We start from the raw sequence: 18456 nt of genomic DNA, 5'->3' as shown, positions 1-18456 counted from the left end.
CTCCAATCCGTGAATTTCACGGGGGCAGCCGGGTTATGGCAAGCCTACCTGACATGCGGCTCCGCCCCAGAGGGTGGAAGCTCCACCCCTGGTGTGCGGCTCCGCCCCCAGAGGGTGGAAGCTCCACCCTCCCCAGCTTCGGCCCCCCAGTTGTCTGAGGGACAGCAACCCGGCCCCCAGCTCAAAAAGGTTGCCTACCCCTGTGCTAGATCATATAATACATTTTGTGTTGTTTTCTGAAAGTTATGAATTGGAAATAATATTATATAGCCTGAAAAGTGTATGCTTACAATTTTGATCCCATTGTGGATGTAAGAATATTTTGCACTTTATGTATTGGACAGCATATAAGTAACTGCAGTTTAAATCCCTTAATTCTCCCTTTTGAAATCTGTGCAATATGCAAGCCATGTATTTGTCTGTGTTGCAGGCTAGTTGGTGGTTTCAGTCGCAAGGTTGCCTGACAAATTCCATCCACCGGTCCATTGTAACCATCCACTTTTAAAGTTAAGCTGAGGTCCTTGCTAGCTTCAAGCAATCCTTCTTTGTTTTAATTTATTACAAAGTTATAACATTATGAGTTAGATTTTTTTTAGTACTCCATCTGTGTATTAATTTTTTTCCTGTCATCCTCTCCCCTCATGCTTTTCCTTCCATGCACCTTGGCTTATGCATTCTCTTCCATCACATTGTTCCCCACTGTCCTCTTACATCCTTAGTCTTCTCTGGCTATCTCACAAAATCATAGAATTGGAAAGGACCTCAAAAGCCACCTAGTTCCTGTCAGTGCAAGAATCAGCTGCTAAAGGTACCTCTGAGAAGTGGTCATTGAAACATTGTTTAAAACATCCAGGGAAGGAGAGCCCACAACTTCCAAGGTACTCTATTTTACTATCAAATTGGTCTTACTATTGGTAGATTCTTCCTCATGTTTAGTTGGAATCTCTAGTAGGAGTTTAAGTTCTTTCTTGGAGCCTTTCTTCTGATTCAGCACGAAATGAGTTCAGATTCCCCATTGTAGCTCTTTAAAGGTGACTATCATATCACTTCTCAGTCTTCCCTTCTTAGGCTAAATACATCCAGTTCCTTCAACTGCTCCTCACAGGAGTATACTTCCAAAACCTTTACCCTCTTGGATGCCCTCCTCAGAACACCTTCCTGCTTGTCAATAATTATTTTGAATTGTGGTGTGCAGAACTGGACAGAGTTTTCAAAGTGAGGTCTGGTTAAAGTAGACCAGATTGGAACTGTTCCTTTCCTTCATCTAGACCACCAGTTCAGCATCAAGTGAACTGGATTTATTTTGCCAGTAGTGTCATACTGTTGTGGTAAAATCACAAATTAAATGATTTTACCAGGACACCTAGATTCTTTTCACTTCATTTTTGCCTGGCTAGTTGTCATACATCTTATATATTCTGCTTTGGTTAGGCCCGACCTGGAATACTGTGTCCAGTTCTGGCACCACAATTCAAAAAGGATGTTGAGAAACTGGAGTGTATCCAAAGGAGGGTGACTAAAATGGTGAAGGGTCTGGAAACCATGTCCTAAGAGGAACGCCTTAGGGAGCTGGGTCTGTTTAGCCTGGAGAAGAAAAGGTTAAGAGGTGATATGATAGCCCTGCTTAAATATTTGAAGGGATATCATATTGAGGAGGGTGCAAGTTTGTTTTCTGCTCCAGAGAACAGGACCCGGAACAATGGATGTAAGCTACAGGAAACGAGATTTCATCTCAACATTAGGAGGAACATCCTGACAGCAAGGGCTGTTCAACAGTGGAACACATTCCCTCAGAATATAGTAAAGACTCCCTCCTTGGAGGTCTTTAAGCAGAGGCTGGATGGCCATCTGTCGGGTATGCTTTGATGTAGAGTTCCTGCATGGCAGGGGGTTGGACTGGATGGCCCTTGTGGTCTCTTCAACTCTTTGATTCTGTGATTCTATCTGTGCATCTGATGTTCCCTGTTCACATGCATTACCTTAAATCAGTGGTACTCAAACGGTGGGGCAAGACCCCTGGGTCCCCTGCAAGATTTGCTCAAGGGAGACAGGACTTGGTGGATCTGATCCCACCACCTCCTCTTCCCAAACTTTTTTATCTGTAAAACGAACACATGTGTTGAGCTAAATACTTTGAGTTAATATTTACTTAAATAAAACTGTTCTAAAACATATCCATACATGTTGGCCATGCAGCAAAGGACAATAACATCCAAAATCCACGAAACAGTGATATCTTTGTTGGCCAACCAAAATGCACAAAATACATGGTGCAATCTTTCAAAGATCCACTGGCTTCTTCATTAGTCATGTAGGTTAAAAATCATGCAGTAGGGGGAAAAATTAGTCCCACGCCTGCATTTTGTCAAGATGTTGCTGTTCTCAGTTCAGTTATTGTTGGCGGGACATTCATGTAGGCAGACCCCTCCTCCTTCTGGCCATGTGGGAATTTTTTAGAAGTTCCATTAGCAAGTCCATTGTCTGCGGTTCTGAGATTACTTCTTCTAGTTCTTTTTATACCCTTGTATGTAGTTCACTGACCATGGAGACTGGAAGGCATTTAGCGTAGCCAGGTATTCCTGTACTACTGCTTTATCCAATCTTTGCTTCATTTTCCCTACCGCATTATCGTTCTATTTTCCCTTAGTAAAAATTTAGTAATCATTTAATAATAATTAGCCCTTAGTAATAATTCTCCTCGCTCCATTTTCCTCTTAGTAGTAATCAGTATTATGGTATTTTCATCTGTGATCACAGGTGGGCATTTGAAAAATAAGATTACTTTGAGGCACATAATCATAGGATCCTCTTAGTATATAACAAGTTTGAGGTGAGTGCTTTTCAAACTGTTGGACCTGTGGTGAAGGGATTCACACAGATGGATCCAAATGCATTCTTCTCTATTAGTGCAACTCAGTATCATAACGCTATAAATACACTCTTCTGGTCCTCTTTAGGCGCTCTCTGGGAAGAATAAATGAATGGGTGGATGGATGGAATAGCTCCGTTGCATCCATCATTCTCTAAGCACAACTATTTAAGAGCCTTCCCAAACCTAACAAACCATGCAGTTGAGCACTCCCAGGTATGCAATAGGGTTTTACATTTTTCTTTTTTTTGATATATTAACTGTATTTTTGATAAGTGCTTTTATTTACTCAATTTTGCAATATTTATTTTTTTACTATGCTGTCATGGTAGTCAGATTGTTACATGCTTCAGCTGATAGTTGCTGTTATTATTTAATGCAATATTATTATGTATTTTCTCATTTTTGTGTGTGTAAAATGTGTCTGTGAGTAAGCAAAATAATGGCCTGGTCTCAAAGGTTCAACCCCCCCCCCCCCCCCCCCAAAAAAGAACAGGTCTGAGAGTCCTAGTTGGCTTGCAATTCACATGATTCCCCACAATTGGTTAGATTGTCAAGGCCTGATGGGAAATGTAGCCCAATCATATCTGGAGGTTCACAGATGACTTGCCTTGTTTGATCTACAATGTTATACAGATATAACTCAGTTAACGAAGAAGATGGGTTAACAAACATGGAAGATATGTCTCTGCACTATAAAAAAAAAGAGATCAGTTCAACATGTTTTTCCAGACTTTTTATCCAAAACTAACAATGCTCCCATGGAAAAAAAATCAGGTCAGTTAAGCCATGCATGAGTAAATAAAAACATTTTGAACCTTTTAAAGGCAATCTGAGAGCTTCTTTAAGAAAACATTTTTTCTACACCAGCTTTCACTTTTCTTAGGCTGTCCTTGCTGGTGGCCAGACTTATAGATCTATACTTTTTAACATGCTAGAGGGGAACTTGTGAGGAAAGCTTGTTTGTTTTTCCCCTTTCTCTCTGTTTTGTTGTCCATGCTTGTTTCTGGAGCCAGCTGCTGTTCACATTGCCTGTTCTGGACAGGCACGCAGAGCTATTCCCACAGCTAAAGTGTTATTGCAGAGTTTGCTGCAGATATGCTGCTGTAATACAGCACCAAAACTTTTTCCTAGTGCTCCTTCAACATCCTCCTAATGCTAATGCTGCTTTAAAAAAACAACAACTTCCCACTAGACAGAGGGCTGAGAGGATAAGAGGGGCTGATTGGGTGTAAAAGACTTTGTTAGCAGGAGCTTCTTTGTCAGAGGCTTTGCTAACAGAGGTATGCCTGTAGTTGTTTCAGTGTTTATTAAAAGTAATGGTTAATTGATTTTAACCCTACCAGTTTCCCAAAGATATTAGACTCATAGAATCATAGAGTTGGAGGAGATCCCAAGGGCCATCCAATCCAAACCCCTGCCATGCAGGAACTCTCAATCAAAGGACCCCAACAGATGGCCATCCAGCCTCTGTTTAAAGACTTCCAAAGAAGGAAACTCCCCCATTCTTCACTGAAGGAGTATGTTCCACTGTCCAACAGCCCTTACTGTCAGTAAGTTCCTCCTAATGTTGAATATTGAATATTCAGATTCAGAAACTAAAAGCCAGGTTTAAGGCCCTAATCCTGTTTTCTAGAAACGGCCTCAAACTCATTTTTATTATGATTATGAAGTGTCATTTTAGCTTCAAGAAAATGCACTGAGGGTGGAAGGAGAAGGAGGAACAGCTGAGTAAGAAGACTATGAGCCTGTACAGACAGGCCAAAATAAAGCTGCTTCAGATCACTTTGGGGGTATGCTGTTTAAATGATCCATGTGCCCTAAGAGTCCGGAAGCTGCGCCAAAGCTATGCTTCAGTCCTTAGGACTGGATCGTGGCTTTAGCACGGCTTCTGGCCTCTTCGGACGCATGCATCATTTATACTTCCAAAATGACCCAAAGCAGCTTTATTTTGGCCTGTCTGTATGGGCTCTAACTCTTTTTCTGGACACACTGAGGCTCAGGCAACTGATCTCTATTCCAAATCCCGATGTACAGATGCGGTGTGACTGCTGTAAGCCCCAAGCAGATGATGCATGGAGGACTAAGGCAAATGGACTAACTTGTATACAGCTAAGACTTGTTCCCCAAGTAGGGGTGCTGTATCGTAGAGTTGGAAGAGACCACAAGGGCCATCCAGTCCAACCCCATTCTGCCATGTCCCCTGTGGATCCAGGGACAGGTAGTATAAACCCAGAGCAGGGGTATTAATACCTTGAATAAATAGCACCAGCAGCACAGGAGGGAGGATGCTCTGCCACAATGGTGAAGAATACAGGCATGGTGCCCCAAGTAGGATCCAATGTCTCAGAAGCTTTGTTTACATGATTTGATGAACAGCAGCAGAGATTGCATCAACAGGTCTCTGTGCCCCAGATGCAGGAGTCAAGCCAGTTGTTTGCGGCACAGCAGCATTTTAGAGCCAACTTGGTACCCAGCTCATTGTGTTGTTATCCCCAGTTCATGGTGCAATAGTGCAGAATGGGGGCCAGTGCCTTCCTTAAGTATTATGTTACTTAAGCTACCTGTTCCCAGATATTAGCAACATCTTGAATTTTTCCTTCTTTCAAAAGACATGCTAACTTAGCTAACTCAGCCGCCTCTAATAGTTTTAATGCCAGGCTTCTACTGAAGGAGTGGGATTTTCTTTCCATTTCTGAGCTATTAGGAGCCTAGCTGCAGCCTCTCATCCTACTGTGCCCTTTAAGAGGTTTTGGACTTCAGCTCCCAGAAATCTCAGCCATGTTGGCCAATAGCCTGGGATTCTGGGAAGTGAAGTCCAGAGGCCCTTAGATGCCCCACCCAGCCGTCACTCTTGGCCCTGGCCCCGCCTCTTCCGGCCACAAGAGAGAGTCTTCCTAGAGCGCCATTCCTCAGACTCGCCCTCCCTGGGGAACAGCTGCCACTGAGACTCAGGCTCAGCCCAGCTGTCATATCTGCCTTGGCCACGCCTTTTCCGGCCACGCGAGAGTCTTCCTAGAGAGGAGCAGTGAGAGAGCTCTGGGGAAACCGGAAGGACGCTCTGCTGAGGCTGCTTCCTACCTGGAGGACTGGGAAGAAGGAGGTGTTCGCCCCTTTGTGTGGGGAGCAAGAGAGAGGAAGGCAGGCAGCAGGAGCCGGAGCCCTTTCCCCTCCCTGGTCAGTTCCCCCTCTCTTCCGCCCTTCGCCCAGAGACAAACCCGGGCCAGAGCCTCTGCTATGGGATGGTGACGGACTGAGAAGGGAAGGGGAGGTTGCCAATATGGTGGGCAGACAGAGGGTCTTTCTATGCCACAGGGAAGCCATGGCCCTCCGGGTCCTGAGGAGCTACCATTCCCATCATGCCTCACCACCAACATAGAATCATAGAGTTGCAGGGAACCCCAAGGGCCATCCAGCCCAACCCCCTTCTGCCATGCAGGAACTCCCAATCAAAGCATCCCTTTGACAGATGGCTATACTGCCTCTGCTTAAAGACCTCCAAAGAAGGACACTCCACCATCCTCCCAGGGAGAAGCTCCTCCTAATGTTGAGCTGGAATCTCTTTTCCTGGAGCTTCCATCCATTGTTCTCAGTCTTGTTCTCTGGAGCAGCAGAAACCAATCTTGCTCCCTCCTCTGTATGGCATCCCTTCAAGTATTTAAACAGGGCGATCATGTCACCTCTTAACCTTCTCTTCTCCAGGCTAAACATCCCCAGCTCCCTGAGTCTTTCCTCATAGGACATGGTTTCCAGACCCTTCACCATTTTAGTCGCCCTCCTCTGGACACATGGCTCCAGTTTCTCAATGTCATTTTTGAGGAGAGTGATGGAGTCTCCTCCTTTGGAGGTTTTTAAACAGAAGCTGGATAGCTTTCTATTAGGAGTGCTTTGGTTGTGAGTTCCTGCATGTCAGAATGGGGTTGGAGTGGATGGCCCTTGGGGGTCTCTTCCAGTTCTAAGTCTGGGAAAATCCCTGGCCTTGAATCTAAGGGAACATGTTTTTGGCTCTGTTCATGTGTTGATTATGATCCTATCTTGCCTTTGCAAGGAGCCCTGATAGTGCAGTGGTTAAATGTGAGTACTCCAGTCACAGGGTTGTGAGTTCAATCCCAGGGGCTCCAAAGTTGACTCAGTCTTCCATCCTATCAGAGGTCGGGAAAATGAGTCTCCAGCTTGTTGGGGCAGGTGAGATAACAAAGTAGGTAAGGCCACATTCTTCGCCAACATCTTTGGAGCAATAGCAAGTACATTTCTATGCTCCCATTTAGGGAGCGCTAATTCACTGAAAAGAAGCATAGAAATGTACTTGCTATTGCTCCAAAGATTTTGGCGAAGAATGTGGCCTTACCTACTTTGTTATCTCTTCGCTTATCTCCTCTGTGGAGTGGTGGAACTGAAAGACATTGCCGTCATTGGAAGTCTCTCATGCATAGGGTCACCATAAGTGGAAGTCAGTTTGAAAACAGTTAACAACCACAAAGGATCGCACCACCTTTAGGCAGAGCGAAGCAGTTGCCTCAGGCACCAATTGTTAAGAGGCAAAGTCACAGATGCTCTTCTGTTAGAGACAGAGCTGTGTTCAAGACAGTGCCACTTGCACTGGATTGTAAAACATCTCCCTATACATGAAGTATAAGAGCTTCCACCTCAGCCATTTGGCTCGCTTTGCAGGGATGTCATTCTGCTGTAATTGCCATTTTGAATTTATAAAACAACTTCCTAGGACTGGAAAGTGTTCATATAGCTCTCTCACCAAACAATTTGGTTTTGTTTTTTTGTAGTGCTCTCTGTCACCTGTAATTCTTCCAATCTTTTGCCTTGCAGGAGAAGCTTCTTTGTCTCTATAGAGTCTGAATGGGAGCACCAGTCAAACAGGATTCCTTTGGGTCCAAATTAGGAAAAGACACTCCTCTTGTTCAGGTTGAGAACACTAGGGCATTCTGGGAAAGAATCATACCGAAGAACTTTGGGGAGGATATGCTCAGCTCAGATTTACAGTCCCAGCTTTTCAGACAGTTCTGCTATGAAGAGTCAGAAGGGCCCAGAAAAGTTTGCAACCAACTCCACAGTTTTTGCCGCCAGTGGTTGAAACCAGAAAGGCACACAAAGACTCAAATGCTGGACCTGGTGGTCCTGGAACAATTCTTGGCTATCCTTCCACCGGAGATGGAGAGCTGGGTCCGAGAGTGTGGAGCAGAGACCAGTTCCCAGGCGGTGGCCCTGGCAGAAGGTTTCCTCCTGAGTCAGGCACAGGAGAAGCAGGAGGAAGAAAAACAGCAGGTGAGAGTGTTTTATCCTGGTAGTTTCTGGGGGCTAGGTGTACTTATTTTTATGGGTATTTTAAAACTGTGCCAATTTATTTCCTGATAATCATCCAGAGGATGCTTCCCCAGGATTTTGTCTTCCTCCATTTCTTTCATAATTCTTCCCTTTCTTTGTGATCTTTGTTGCAGCTTCTCCTGGGACAGGACCTGTTTGTGATGGAGATGGCTGACATGGAGAAATGCCCTTCTGAGACCAAGTGGATGATACTGGACAGGAACAAAGCTTCCACTTCAATGGGTAAGATGAAGGGGATACTGTTTGCTGGTCCTCCCCTTGAGCATGTCTAAACCTTGTAGACTGTGGGAGCTGCCACACTTTAACAATTCTGTGTGGCCGGAACCCAAAAGTACTTGTGTATAAGGGATGAAAGATCAATGGAAGGGCTGCTTCTGTAGATATCCTTGTCACCAGATAATCCCAGAGTCCGTCTTCACCTCCTGTCCCCTTCCTCTGTGGGGAAGAGCCTGGAACCAGGAGAGTAACTCAAAAGACCACAGCTAGAAAAAACACCTTCTGCCCTGTTAACATACAGAAGCATACCAAAGACTCCTCAATGATATTGTTTTCTTGTGTGGATTTGTATTGAAAGAAAGTCTGGGAGTCACTTGTGGTTTTAAATTTTGGGTATAAATTTGACAAGCTAGTAGGGATCAGCAACAAAATGAGGCAGGTTGAATTCTACTTTTGTTCTACTTTGGAGTATTGTGTGTGTGTCCATGGGTTCAGGAAGGAAGCACTCAAGGCAGTTCTCGTTTCCATCCCTAATCTATGGATTCTCAGGATGAATCAGGAATGAATCCATCCAGACAACATCATGTGTACTTTCCCATATTTTTTACTCTTTCCTAGTTCTTCTGTCTGTACCAACATCACTAGAAAATTTCAGCTTTTCACCCTCTTAAGTCAGTTAATATTCTGGGGCTATTTAGTTCTCCCTTAATATATATCCTTACTCTTTCTTTCTTTTTTTGGAACCTCTGCCAACTTTGGAATTACATTAATTCTCTTGCTGCTTTTTACTCTGTGTGTATTTGGTATGATATTGTATGTGTTTTCGTGAATGCAGAAAAATTTCAGTCCCACTTTTACCTGTTGTGTGCCTTACAGGAGATGGAATATTGACACAGCCAACATCTCTTGATAGTGATGCTCTTGATGCACCTCTCACAAGACTGAGTCAGGTAAGGAGCAAGATCCCGGAAGGCCCTTGACTCCTGAAGGTGTCCCTGGACCTAAAGTAATCTTTACAGTTCCTTATGGTGAATATCCTGTTTAAGAATTTAAATGCAGTTAGGGAACCCCAAGTGACTTTGTTTTCTTTCTGAACTACTTTTAGCTATTTGTGCTCATGGATAATGTGCTGTATCTTTCTTCAGGTGACCTTTGAAGAGGTGGCTGTGTTTTTCACTGAGGAGGAGTGGGCCCTAATGGGCCCAAGTGAATGGGCCCTGCATTGGGAAGTGATGGGAGAGAATTGGGGTCTTGTGTCTTCTATGGGTGAGTCGACTTCTTTCTTGTGGTTCATAGATTATAAGTGCCAAAAATGATTATTACCTTTTCACTCAGAACTGGATTTCCAAAGGCTGAGTTGTCTTCCAGCGTGGCAGGTTTCTGAGCCTCTTCTCAGGAATCCCTAAGCTGACAGACCTTGGCCAAGATTATGGTATATGGTATCAGGTTCAAATGTACTGCCAAGAATGGGCTATGTTGTGTGTGTGTATCTGCAGACCCCGAAAAGCATCCTTGAGAGAGTCTGCTTTTCCTCCCCCAATTGCTGCTGTAGTTCTATTCAGGCACTGTTAAGAATGATAGATTGACTAAATTAAGGGCAAATGAAAATGCAAAAGGATGAGCTCACCCTTTACTGAAGAGCAGACAGATTTCGATGTCTCACTCTGACAGGAGAGCCGAGTCCAGTTTATCCCAATGGCTACACAAAGACGCACAAAGGGACAAAATATTCCAGAAGGAAGGTGGGTAGTTGGAATGGAAAGAATCACTTGTCCAGTCCTTCCTGTATAGAGAAGGGGACAGTTGCATAATGAAGTGAAAGCAGGGGATGGGTTGGCTTCAGTGGAGAACTGGAGCTGCATTGCATGATATACTGATGCAAATCTTGCTTGAATATTAATCCTCAATTGTGTCATTCTCACTCATGAAAGTGAAGAACCACACAATTACTCTCTTTGCCCCACTAGAGAGCATACTATTCTGTGGTTCTTTCAGTAGGTGAACAGGACATTTTTCTGTGCTAAGTAAGCAGAATTGTTCTCTTGTACAAAACAGTGGAAGTCTTTTGTTTTGTTGTATAGACTGTTGAGTGACTTTGCATCTTTTTGTACAACCAGCTAGTGTTTCAGTGATTCACATGTGTATTAACTTTGCTGCTCAAAGGGAATAAGCGTTCATTTCACAAACAAGGCGAAGTAATTATTCTTTATATTCCTAATTGAATCCACAGAGACTGGAATTGTAATCTAAACTACAGTTTATTGTGGAGTCTCAGAGCAATCAATATTTACATCTATATCCCAACAATGCCTATTGAGTTTGATAGTGGAGTGCCCCAGTCTAGGACTCAACACTGCTTGGTGTAAAATATAATTCACTATTCCTATTAAAAATGTTATTTTGAGAGTGGATAATTTGTGGCATTCCAGATGTTGCTGGACTGCAACTTCCATTATCATTCACCATGAGCGATGTTACATATGGATGATAGAGTTACAATTCAGAAATATTATTAGAGCAGCAGGTATTGCAGTTGATTTGTTAAGAACAGATATGATTTGTATTCTTGCTAAAAATGCCCCAGCAGCACTTTTTTTAAATATATATTCAAGATGAGAAACAGTCCAGACAGTTCCTGCTCAGAAATGTGTAAAAGAAAGGAGTGACACACAGGGACAAAAAGCAGTGGGGTGGTTAGAAGGGGGAAATAGAGAGAACTACCAGTTTTTCAGGATACAAAATCTTAGCATCCTCAGTTTTTATAGAAAAGGAGGAACTCAGTGGATCTCATCTATCCAAAACACCAGTGGAAAGGCTCTGGAGTCCCTTCACTTCCTCCTACAGCTTTCTCGCATTGATCCAAAGGAGTGTCAGCTAGCTGATTGTCTAAACATTCTGAGGTCTGCCTCCATTTTGTTCTGGGGTCCTGACCAATTCTGTTTCTGCCTTCCAGCTGCTGATGGGCAACTGAGTAAGAATGAAGAGGAACCATACAGCGTGTTGCCTGAAAGAGCAACAGATGAAAAGATGGAAAATAATGGAAGAAACACTGGCACTGAAGGAAAGAGGAGCAAAACATCAGCTTCTGAAAGTGGAGAGATCTGTGGAATCTCAGTGGAGGATATTATACAGAATGTAGAGGAATGTATTTGTCTTCTGTGTGGGAGAAGCTTCAGTTGTAAAGCAAATCTTAACTGTCATGTAAGAACTCACATGGGGGGGATCTTTTTCCAAGGTGGTGAGCGTGGAAAAATCATCAGTGACGGGAAAGGACTGATTTCCCATCGAAGAAATCACTTCAGGGAGAAACTATTTCAGTGCCCGGAGTGTGGAAAGAGCTTCCATCTAAAGGTACACCTCACCTCTCATCTAAGAATCCATACAGGGGAGAAGCCATTTGAATGCTTGATGTGTGAAAAGAAATTCAGTCAGAAGAGAGCCCTCACTCGTCATGAAAGAATTCATACAGGAGAGAAACCATTTCAGTGTTTGACATGTTGGAAGAGCTTCACTCAGAAGACAGATCTCTCTCGTCATCAAGTAACTCATACAGGGGAGAAACCATTTTGGTGTGTGAAGTGTGGGAAAAGCTTCGGTCAGAAGACACACCTTACTTCTCATGAAAGAATTCATACAGGGGAGAGGCCATTTCAGTGCTCCGAATGTGGGAAAAGTTTCAGTCAGAAGCCACACCTTGCTTGTCATCAAGCAACTCACACAGGGGAAAAACCGTTTAAATGCTCAGAATGTGGAGAACGTTTCACTCGGAAGGTGCACCTCACCCGCCATCAAGCAACCCACACAGGGGAGAAGCCATTTCAGTGCTTGGATTGTGGAAAGTGTTTCACTCGAAAAACGCATCTTACTTCTCATCAAGCAGCTCACATGGGAGAGAAGCCATTTAAATGTTTGGAGTGTGGGGAGAGCTTCATTCGGAAGTGGTACCTCACTTATCATCAAGCAAGTCACGCCAAAGGGTAACAATTCAAATTGGGTGGGTACATTGTAGAGCCCATGTGGCTTGCCCGCTTGGCTTTCAGTTCCTTTGGAGCTTGTGAGAGCTGCAGCATTTTGTCTGAGCTGCCATTCTGGGCGAGCAGAAGTGATGTAGCATCACTTCTTGTTCCCTTTGCGGCCCTTTTGGCTGGGGAGGGCTCTTGCTGGTTTGGAGCTGGGTAACATCCAAAACAGCATTTTAATGTTTGAGCATTCACCACAGGAATTAAAACAATTACACACACATTTTTTTTAAAAAAGTATTAGAAACATTGATTTAAAACAATTTTAAAAGGCTGGTGTAACCGTCTGAAATCATTATAATAGGATTATAATGACATCAGACAAGTGTTACTCAAAGATCTGAGTAAACAGAAATTTCTTCATCTGCTGGTGGAAAGACATGGAGAAACAGCCAACCTCACTTCACATGGAGAGAATTCCACAGTCTGGGAGCAGCCACCAAAAAGGTGCATTCCTATATCTTCACCAAATGTGCCAGGAACAGTGGGAGGACTGAGGGAATGCCCCCAGATGATGAGGAAAACATTGGAATTAAGGTTTTTCTATACCTTGGCATAGTCTTCAGTCAAAATGGAGACTGCAGAAGAAGAATATTTTTTTTTCATTTTTAATCTTTATTAAATATTCGAATAAAATTACAAACTGAAGAAAATACACTATATAAAAATGCTTAACCAAGATTTAAAAGATTCTTCTTAACCCATATTCTTCTACTTCATCCAGCTTTCGATGATCGAAGTTTTTCTGAGTCTTTCCTACTTCCATTTATAAGAATGATGTACAAGCTCAATCTGTACTATTAAATTAAGTACTGAGTAACCCCTCGGTATTGTTTCTATATATAGTTTGATCCAAAAACACTATTTATTTACATTATAGCTTCAAGTGTATCTTGAAAAAACATTTATGATCTCAAGGTAACAAATTAAGTACATCAAGTTACTCCTTAAACTAAATCCTCTAGGCGAATATAGTGATAGTAATGAAAAGAAAGAGAATAATCAGACGGTCTTTAAATTGGTATCAGCTCCTGTAGAATGAGATTTTGTTCTGAGATTAGGAGAGAAAGTGGGATACAAAAAAAGAACAAAAAAAAAACATTGTAATCCTAATTTGAATAGATAAAATTCAAATCCCCATATCTCATCCCAATCTTTTTTATCCTGATAGTTTATGGATCTTTTCCGCTACTAAAAGTTTTCCCCCACCTTACACTTTAAATTAAGGACTATTATTCCATAAGCAATATGCCCAAACCCCATTCCTTATCCCAGTGTAGCATAACCTTGTTCCACATTTCCTTTCTTTTGTTATTATCCCCATTCTGTACCTGACAGGATATAATATCCAACTCTCTGTATTCCATAATTTTCATCATCCAGTTTCCCCACTTGGGTGCTTCACTGGTTTTCCAAAGACGCGCGATTTCTATTCTCGCAGCTGTGATCAGATACAAAGGTATTCTCCAATTGCGAGATTCGTCTTTAAGGTCTAATACCTTTGTTATATTTAATAAAAATAACTTAGGATTTAATGGGACTTTTATTTCTAATAATTGTTGAATAGATTTGTGCACCTTAGCCCAAAATTTCTGAATTAATGGGCATTTCCATAGCATGTGTACCAGTGTACCCTGTTCCTTGCTACATTTCCAGCAAAGTCCGTTTGGGACTTTGAACATCTTTTTCAACCTCCAGGGGGTTATATACCATCTATTCATAACTTTTAGATGGTTTTCTCTTAGATTCTGTCCCACAGTAAATTTGTCTGTCTTTTTCTATGCTGCTTCCCACTCCTCTAAACTTATGTTCATATTTAAGTCATTAGCCCACTTCAACATGTAGTCTTTTACCACATTTTTTTCTAGATTCCGACTCAACAATAATTTATACAATTTCGCAATTTTTTTCTTCTCCGGTTGCCAAAGTATCTCGTCTAGACTGTTAAATGAAGTTTCTATTCCCCTTATCTTTTTATCCTCTTTGTATTTCTGTGCAATTTGAATATAATTAAACCAGGACACATCGTGACCCTCTTCTAACAATGTCTCTCTTGATTTTATGGAATCCTTTGCAGTACCTTTTACAATCAACAAATCTTTATACGTAAGAAATTTGTTCTGGGGAAGCCATCTCCCAAAAAACGCCTCTTGAGGAGAGGTCCAAAAGGGTAACTTAAAATAAAATAGCTTTTCCATTCTCTTCCATGTAATTAGTAACGACTTTCTAAGAGGATGATTGTCAAAGTCCTTGTTTTGTTTCTTTTTATCATAGCACACAAACGCATGCCAACCGAACCTAAGTTGTGTGTTTTCTAAATTTAGCATAAAAGGATCATCTAGTTTTATCCAACCTTGCAACCAAATTAAACTGCAGACCCAGTAATACATTTGAATGTCGGGGAGTGAATACCCTCCTCTATTCTTTGCATCCTTAAGTACCTCCCATTTTATTCTGGGTCTATGTCCTTTCCACACAAACTTTTTAAGTTCTCTTTCCCAGCTTCTAAAAGTGTTTTGCTTTATCAAAATTGGGAGATTCTGTAACAAAAACATGATTTTTGGCATTACTGCCATTTTAATTGTAGCTATCCTCCCTAATAAAGAGAGATTTAACTGGTTCCACCTTCTCAGGTTTTCCTGGACCTCCTTCCACATCACTGTGTAATTGTTATCAAACAATTTTAAGTTGTCTTTTGCTAACCATATCCCCAGGTATTTGAGTTTTTTCTCCTCTGTAAATCCTGACTTTCCCTTTAAGAGTTCGCTTTCTGTTAGAATCCTGTTAGTATTCTACCAGATAGTGTTTTGTAGTGTAGTATAGTAGTTGGGGGGATGATGGGGCTTTAGCTGCAGTAGAAGAGTAGATAGTGATAGTAGTGCATAGCAGGGCCAGGTGTCTTATCTGGTGGCCTTGAGGGCCTGGCTCTCCGAGCGCTCAGAGCTGGGAATGTGCTTTCACTTCTGTGGGAACCAGGAGGGGCTTCGCTTGGCGGGTTTCTGCTTGGGAGGGGATTTGGCTTTTGGGAATTCTGTTACTTTGTCTTTGGGAGGGTGTGGTCAGTCTCAGCTAAGAAGCTGAGTGAGGCACATGTCTGATTCTGGAGCTATCAATAAAGTGCTGTTGATTATATCAATCAAGCTGACTGGTTGATTGTCTGGGATTCTGGGTGCTAACTCTGACACTTTCCTCCCTGGTTAGGTTCTTAGTAATCATCTTTGTTTTATTTTTGTTTACTTTAAGCCCAGAGAAGGAACCAAAACGATCTAATTCATACAGTACATGGTCTATACCTTGGTTTGGGTCCTCCAATACCAAGGCAACATCATCTGCAAAAACCCTAGATTTTATTTCCCACCCTCCTTTTTTAAGGCCTTTAATATTCTTATTTAAATTAATTGCCGTAATCAGTGCTTCCATAGCTGTCAAAAAAAGAAGAGGAGAAATAGGACAACCCTGTCTTACACCCCTGAAAAGGTTGAATTCCGAAGACTTCTCTCCGTTAACCCATATCTGGGCGGTTTGGTTTGTATAAATTCGTTTGATTTGATTAAGAAAGGTATCTCCACATCCTATTTGCTGTAGGGTTTCCGTCAGGAAATCCCATCTCAAGCAGTCGAAGGCTTTTTCCATGTCAAGTGCAATCACCGCACATTTTTTATCATTATTAACGTGATAATGTTCCAGACAATTAATAATCGGTCTGATATTATCCTTTAATTTTCTGTCTGGTAAAAAGCCATTTTGTTCTTTACCAAGTAACTTGCTAAGAATGATTTTTAATCTAGATGCCAGAATGGATGTGAATACCTTGTAATCCACATTTAATAAGCTAATTGGACGGTAGTTAGATACCAGCAATGGGTCTCTCCCTTCTTTAGGGATGAGTGAGATGCCGGCTCCTTCCCATGAAGATGGGACCCCTTCTTCTGCTATATTATTAAAAAGCCTATAAAGTGGATTTACCAGTTCCAGTTTAAATTTTTTATAAAATGTTGAGGTAAAACCATCTCTCCCTGGAGCTTTATTCACCTTCAAACTCTCTATTGCGGTTAATATTTCTTGTTTGGAAATTTCAGCATCTAAGCTCCCCCTATCTTCCTCTGGGATGCGAATTTTAATTGTGTTATTTAGATATTCTTTTAGGGCTATCTTTGATTCTTTTTTAACTCCCGGGTCTTTATAAAGATTTTTATAAAACTCTCGAAAACGCTTTAAAATCTCTTCCCGAGAGGTAATCATCCCTTTATCCGTCTGAAGTTTAAGTATGGTCCTTTGATTTTTTTCCCTTTTCAATTTTTTTGATAACCATTTCCCCACTCTATTACCGTTTTCGAAAAAGGATTGTTTAGTTACCTTTAAGTTCTTCGCTATTTCCAAATTTAATTTACTCTGTAGCTGTTTTTGAAGAATTTTTACTTCCATAATAGTTTTAGAACATGTAGGGTTTTGTTTCAAAAAAGCTTCCCTCTCCTTTATTGCCTTAAGCAACTCTTTCTCTTTTACACTGTTTGCTTTTTTAATCTCTGCTGCTCTTTTAAGTAATAAGCCCCGGAATACTGCTTTCCCTGCATCCCACACCACTTTGCTCTTTATATCTGGAGTCTCATTTATCTTAAAGTAGGCAGATACCTCTTCTCTCATTTTCTCCACAAATTGGTCATCCGCTAATATTTCATCCCTTAATCTCCATATGAACTCACGGTTCTTCTCATCTTTTAATTCCATCTCAATCAGACAATGGTCCGATAATGATCTGGGGTCAATCTCTATTGATTTCACTTTTGAGGCTAGTTTCTCTGATATCAAGAATAAATCAATGCGGGACCATGACTTGTGTACCTCCGAATAGAAGGTAAAACCAGGTCTAGATAAATTTTTAAGTGTCCAAACATCTTCTAAACTATGCTCACAAATCAATTCCCTGCAGCTTCCCGGAAGTTTCCCTTGATTATCTTTTAATTTTTTCAACGTCTTCCTATCCCTTTTAGGTGTTAACACTCCGTTAAAATCCCCAGCTAGTATAATATTGTCATGGTCATACAACATTAGCTCTTCATTAAGATTTCGAAAAAAAAGGTCTTTTCTTTCAAAGGGGCCATATATATTTACCAAAATCATTGTTCTTTCTCCTGAATCAATTTCTAGAATTTGGTATCTTCCCTCTGGGTCATTTTTCAGTTCTTTAGTTTGAAATTTTCTGTTGACATACACTGCTGATCCTCTTTTTCTCTTATTGATAGATAGCGAATAACAATTTCCCAGTTTGGGGTTTCTCGGGTATTTCTGTTCTCCTATTCTTATTTTGGTCTCCTGCAACAGAACTACATCATAGTTTCTTCTTTCTAACAGGTGGAAAATTTGTCTCCTCTTACTGACCCTATTAATTCTGCCCACATTCCATGTTGCCAATTTTATCATCATTTTGTTTCTATGGTACACTTCAAACCAAGTTTTCTATACTATCTACCCAGATGGCTAATATTAAAGATCTTCGTTTTCCAGCCGTATCCCGACAACCCCAAAACTAGCCCCCCCCCAACAAAGAATATTATAAACCTGATTAAGTGTCAAGCGTCTCTAGGATGCCCGGGGTAGGACTCTCTGGGTCCAAATTTACAAGAAGATGTTGGCACTGAGTTGTCGTCGTGTTCTGATGAGACACCCTCTCATCTGATTTCCAGTCCAGGTGATCTCCGTCCTCCTGATCCAGATCTTGAAGCTCCCCCAGGTTCTTTCCACGATGGCTTCCTTCTCCTCTAGAGTCCGAATGCAAATAGGTTTTATAAAAGTCTCTGGCCTTCTCTAAAGTGTTTATTTTAATCCTCTTTTGTTTAAACATAAAAGTCACTCCTTCTGGATTAGCCCATCTGTAGTTAACTTTTTTCCTCTGCAAAAGTGCAGTTAGAAATTTATACTGCTGCCTTTGTTTTATCACTTGCAGAGGCAAATCTCTGAATATATTAACCTGAGAGTCATCAATCACCAAGTTATCTTTATAATTTTTTTGAA

General features: G+C 41.6%; 2 protein-coding genes across 4 annotated transcripts in view; both read left to right on the top strand.

The window, feature by feature from the left end:
- Positions 1-18456, top strand: part of LOC121921991 (zinc finger and SCAN domain-containing protein 23-like) — a 113417-nt gene that overhangs the window by 50253 nt on the left and 44708 nt on the right. The gene's annotated exons all lie outside the window — the stretch shown is intronic.
- Positions 186-15319, top strand: LOC121921922 (zinc finger protein 436-like). 3 transcript variants are annotated; one of them, XM_042450659.1, is made up of 7 exons: positions 186-878; positions 2958-3085; positions 7694-8149; positions 8323-8431; positions 9302-9375; positions 9571-9691; positions 11379-15319. In XM_042450659.1, the coding sequence occupies exons 3-7, from the start codon at positions 7724-7726 to the stop codon at positions 12404-12406; spliced, it is 1758 nt and encodes a 585-aa protein (XP_042306593.1). In that variant the 5' UTR covers positions 186-878; positions 2958-3085; positions 7694-7723; the 3' UTR covers positions 12407-15319. The 3 variants fall into 3 exon arrangements, with proteins under 3 accessions (XP_042306593.1, XP_042306592.1, XP_042306591.1); XM_042450658.1 differs by lacking the exon at positions 186-878 and having other exon boundaries at positions 2226-3085; XM_042450657.1 differs by lacking the exons at positions 186-878; positions 2958-3085 and adding an exon at positions 5881-6046.

This window comes from Sceloporus undulatus, chromosome 2, assembly GCF_019175285.1.
Source record: "Sceloporus undulatus isolate JIND9_A2432 ecotype Alabama chromosome 2, SceUnd_v1.1, whole genome shotgun sequence".
Taxonomy (NCBI): Eukaryota; Metazoa; Chordata; class Lepidosauria; order Squamata; family Phrynosomatidae; genus Sceloporus; species Sceloporus undulatus.
The sequence above is the reverse complement of the archived record's forward strand: the minus strand, read 5'-3'. Positions and strand labels throughout refer to the sequence as shown.

What these genes read in the sequence shown, in the direction of transcription:
- LOC121921922 (XM_042450659.1), top strand. Translation starts at nt 7,724, where the DNA reads ATGGGAGCACCAGTCAAACAGGATTCCTTTGGGTCCAAATTAGGAAAA. An exon ending in AGGAGGAAGAAAAACAGCAG is followed by an intron (nt 8,150 to 8,322) that starts GTGAGAGTGTTT and finishes TCTTTGTTGCAG; the next exon opens with CTTCTCCTGGGACAGGACCT. An exon ending in GGGTCTTGTGTCTTCTATGG is followed by an intron (nt 9,692 to 11,378) that starts GTGAGTCGACTT and finishes TCTGCCTTCCAG; the next exon opens with CTGCTGATGGGCAACTGAGT.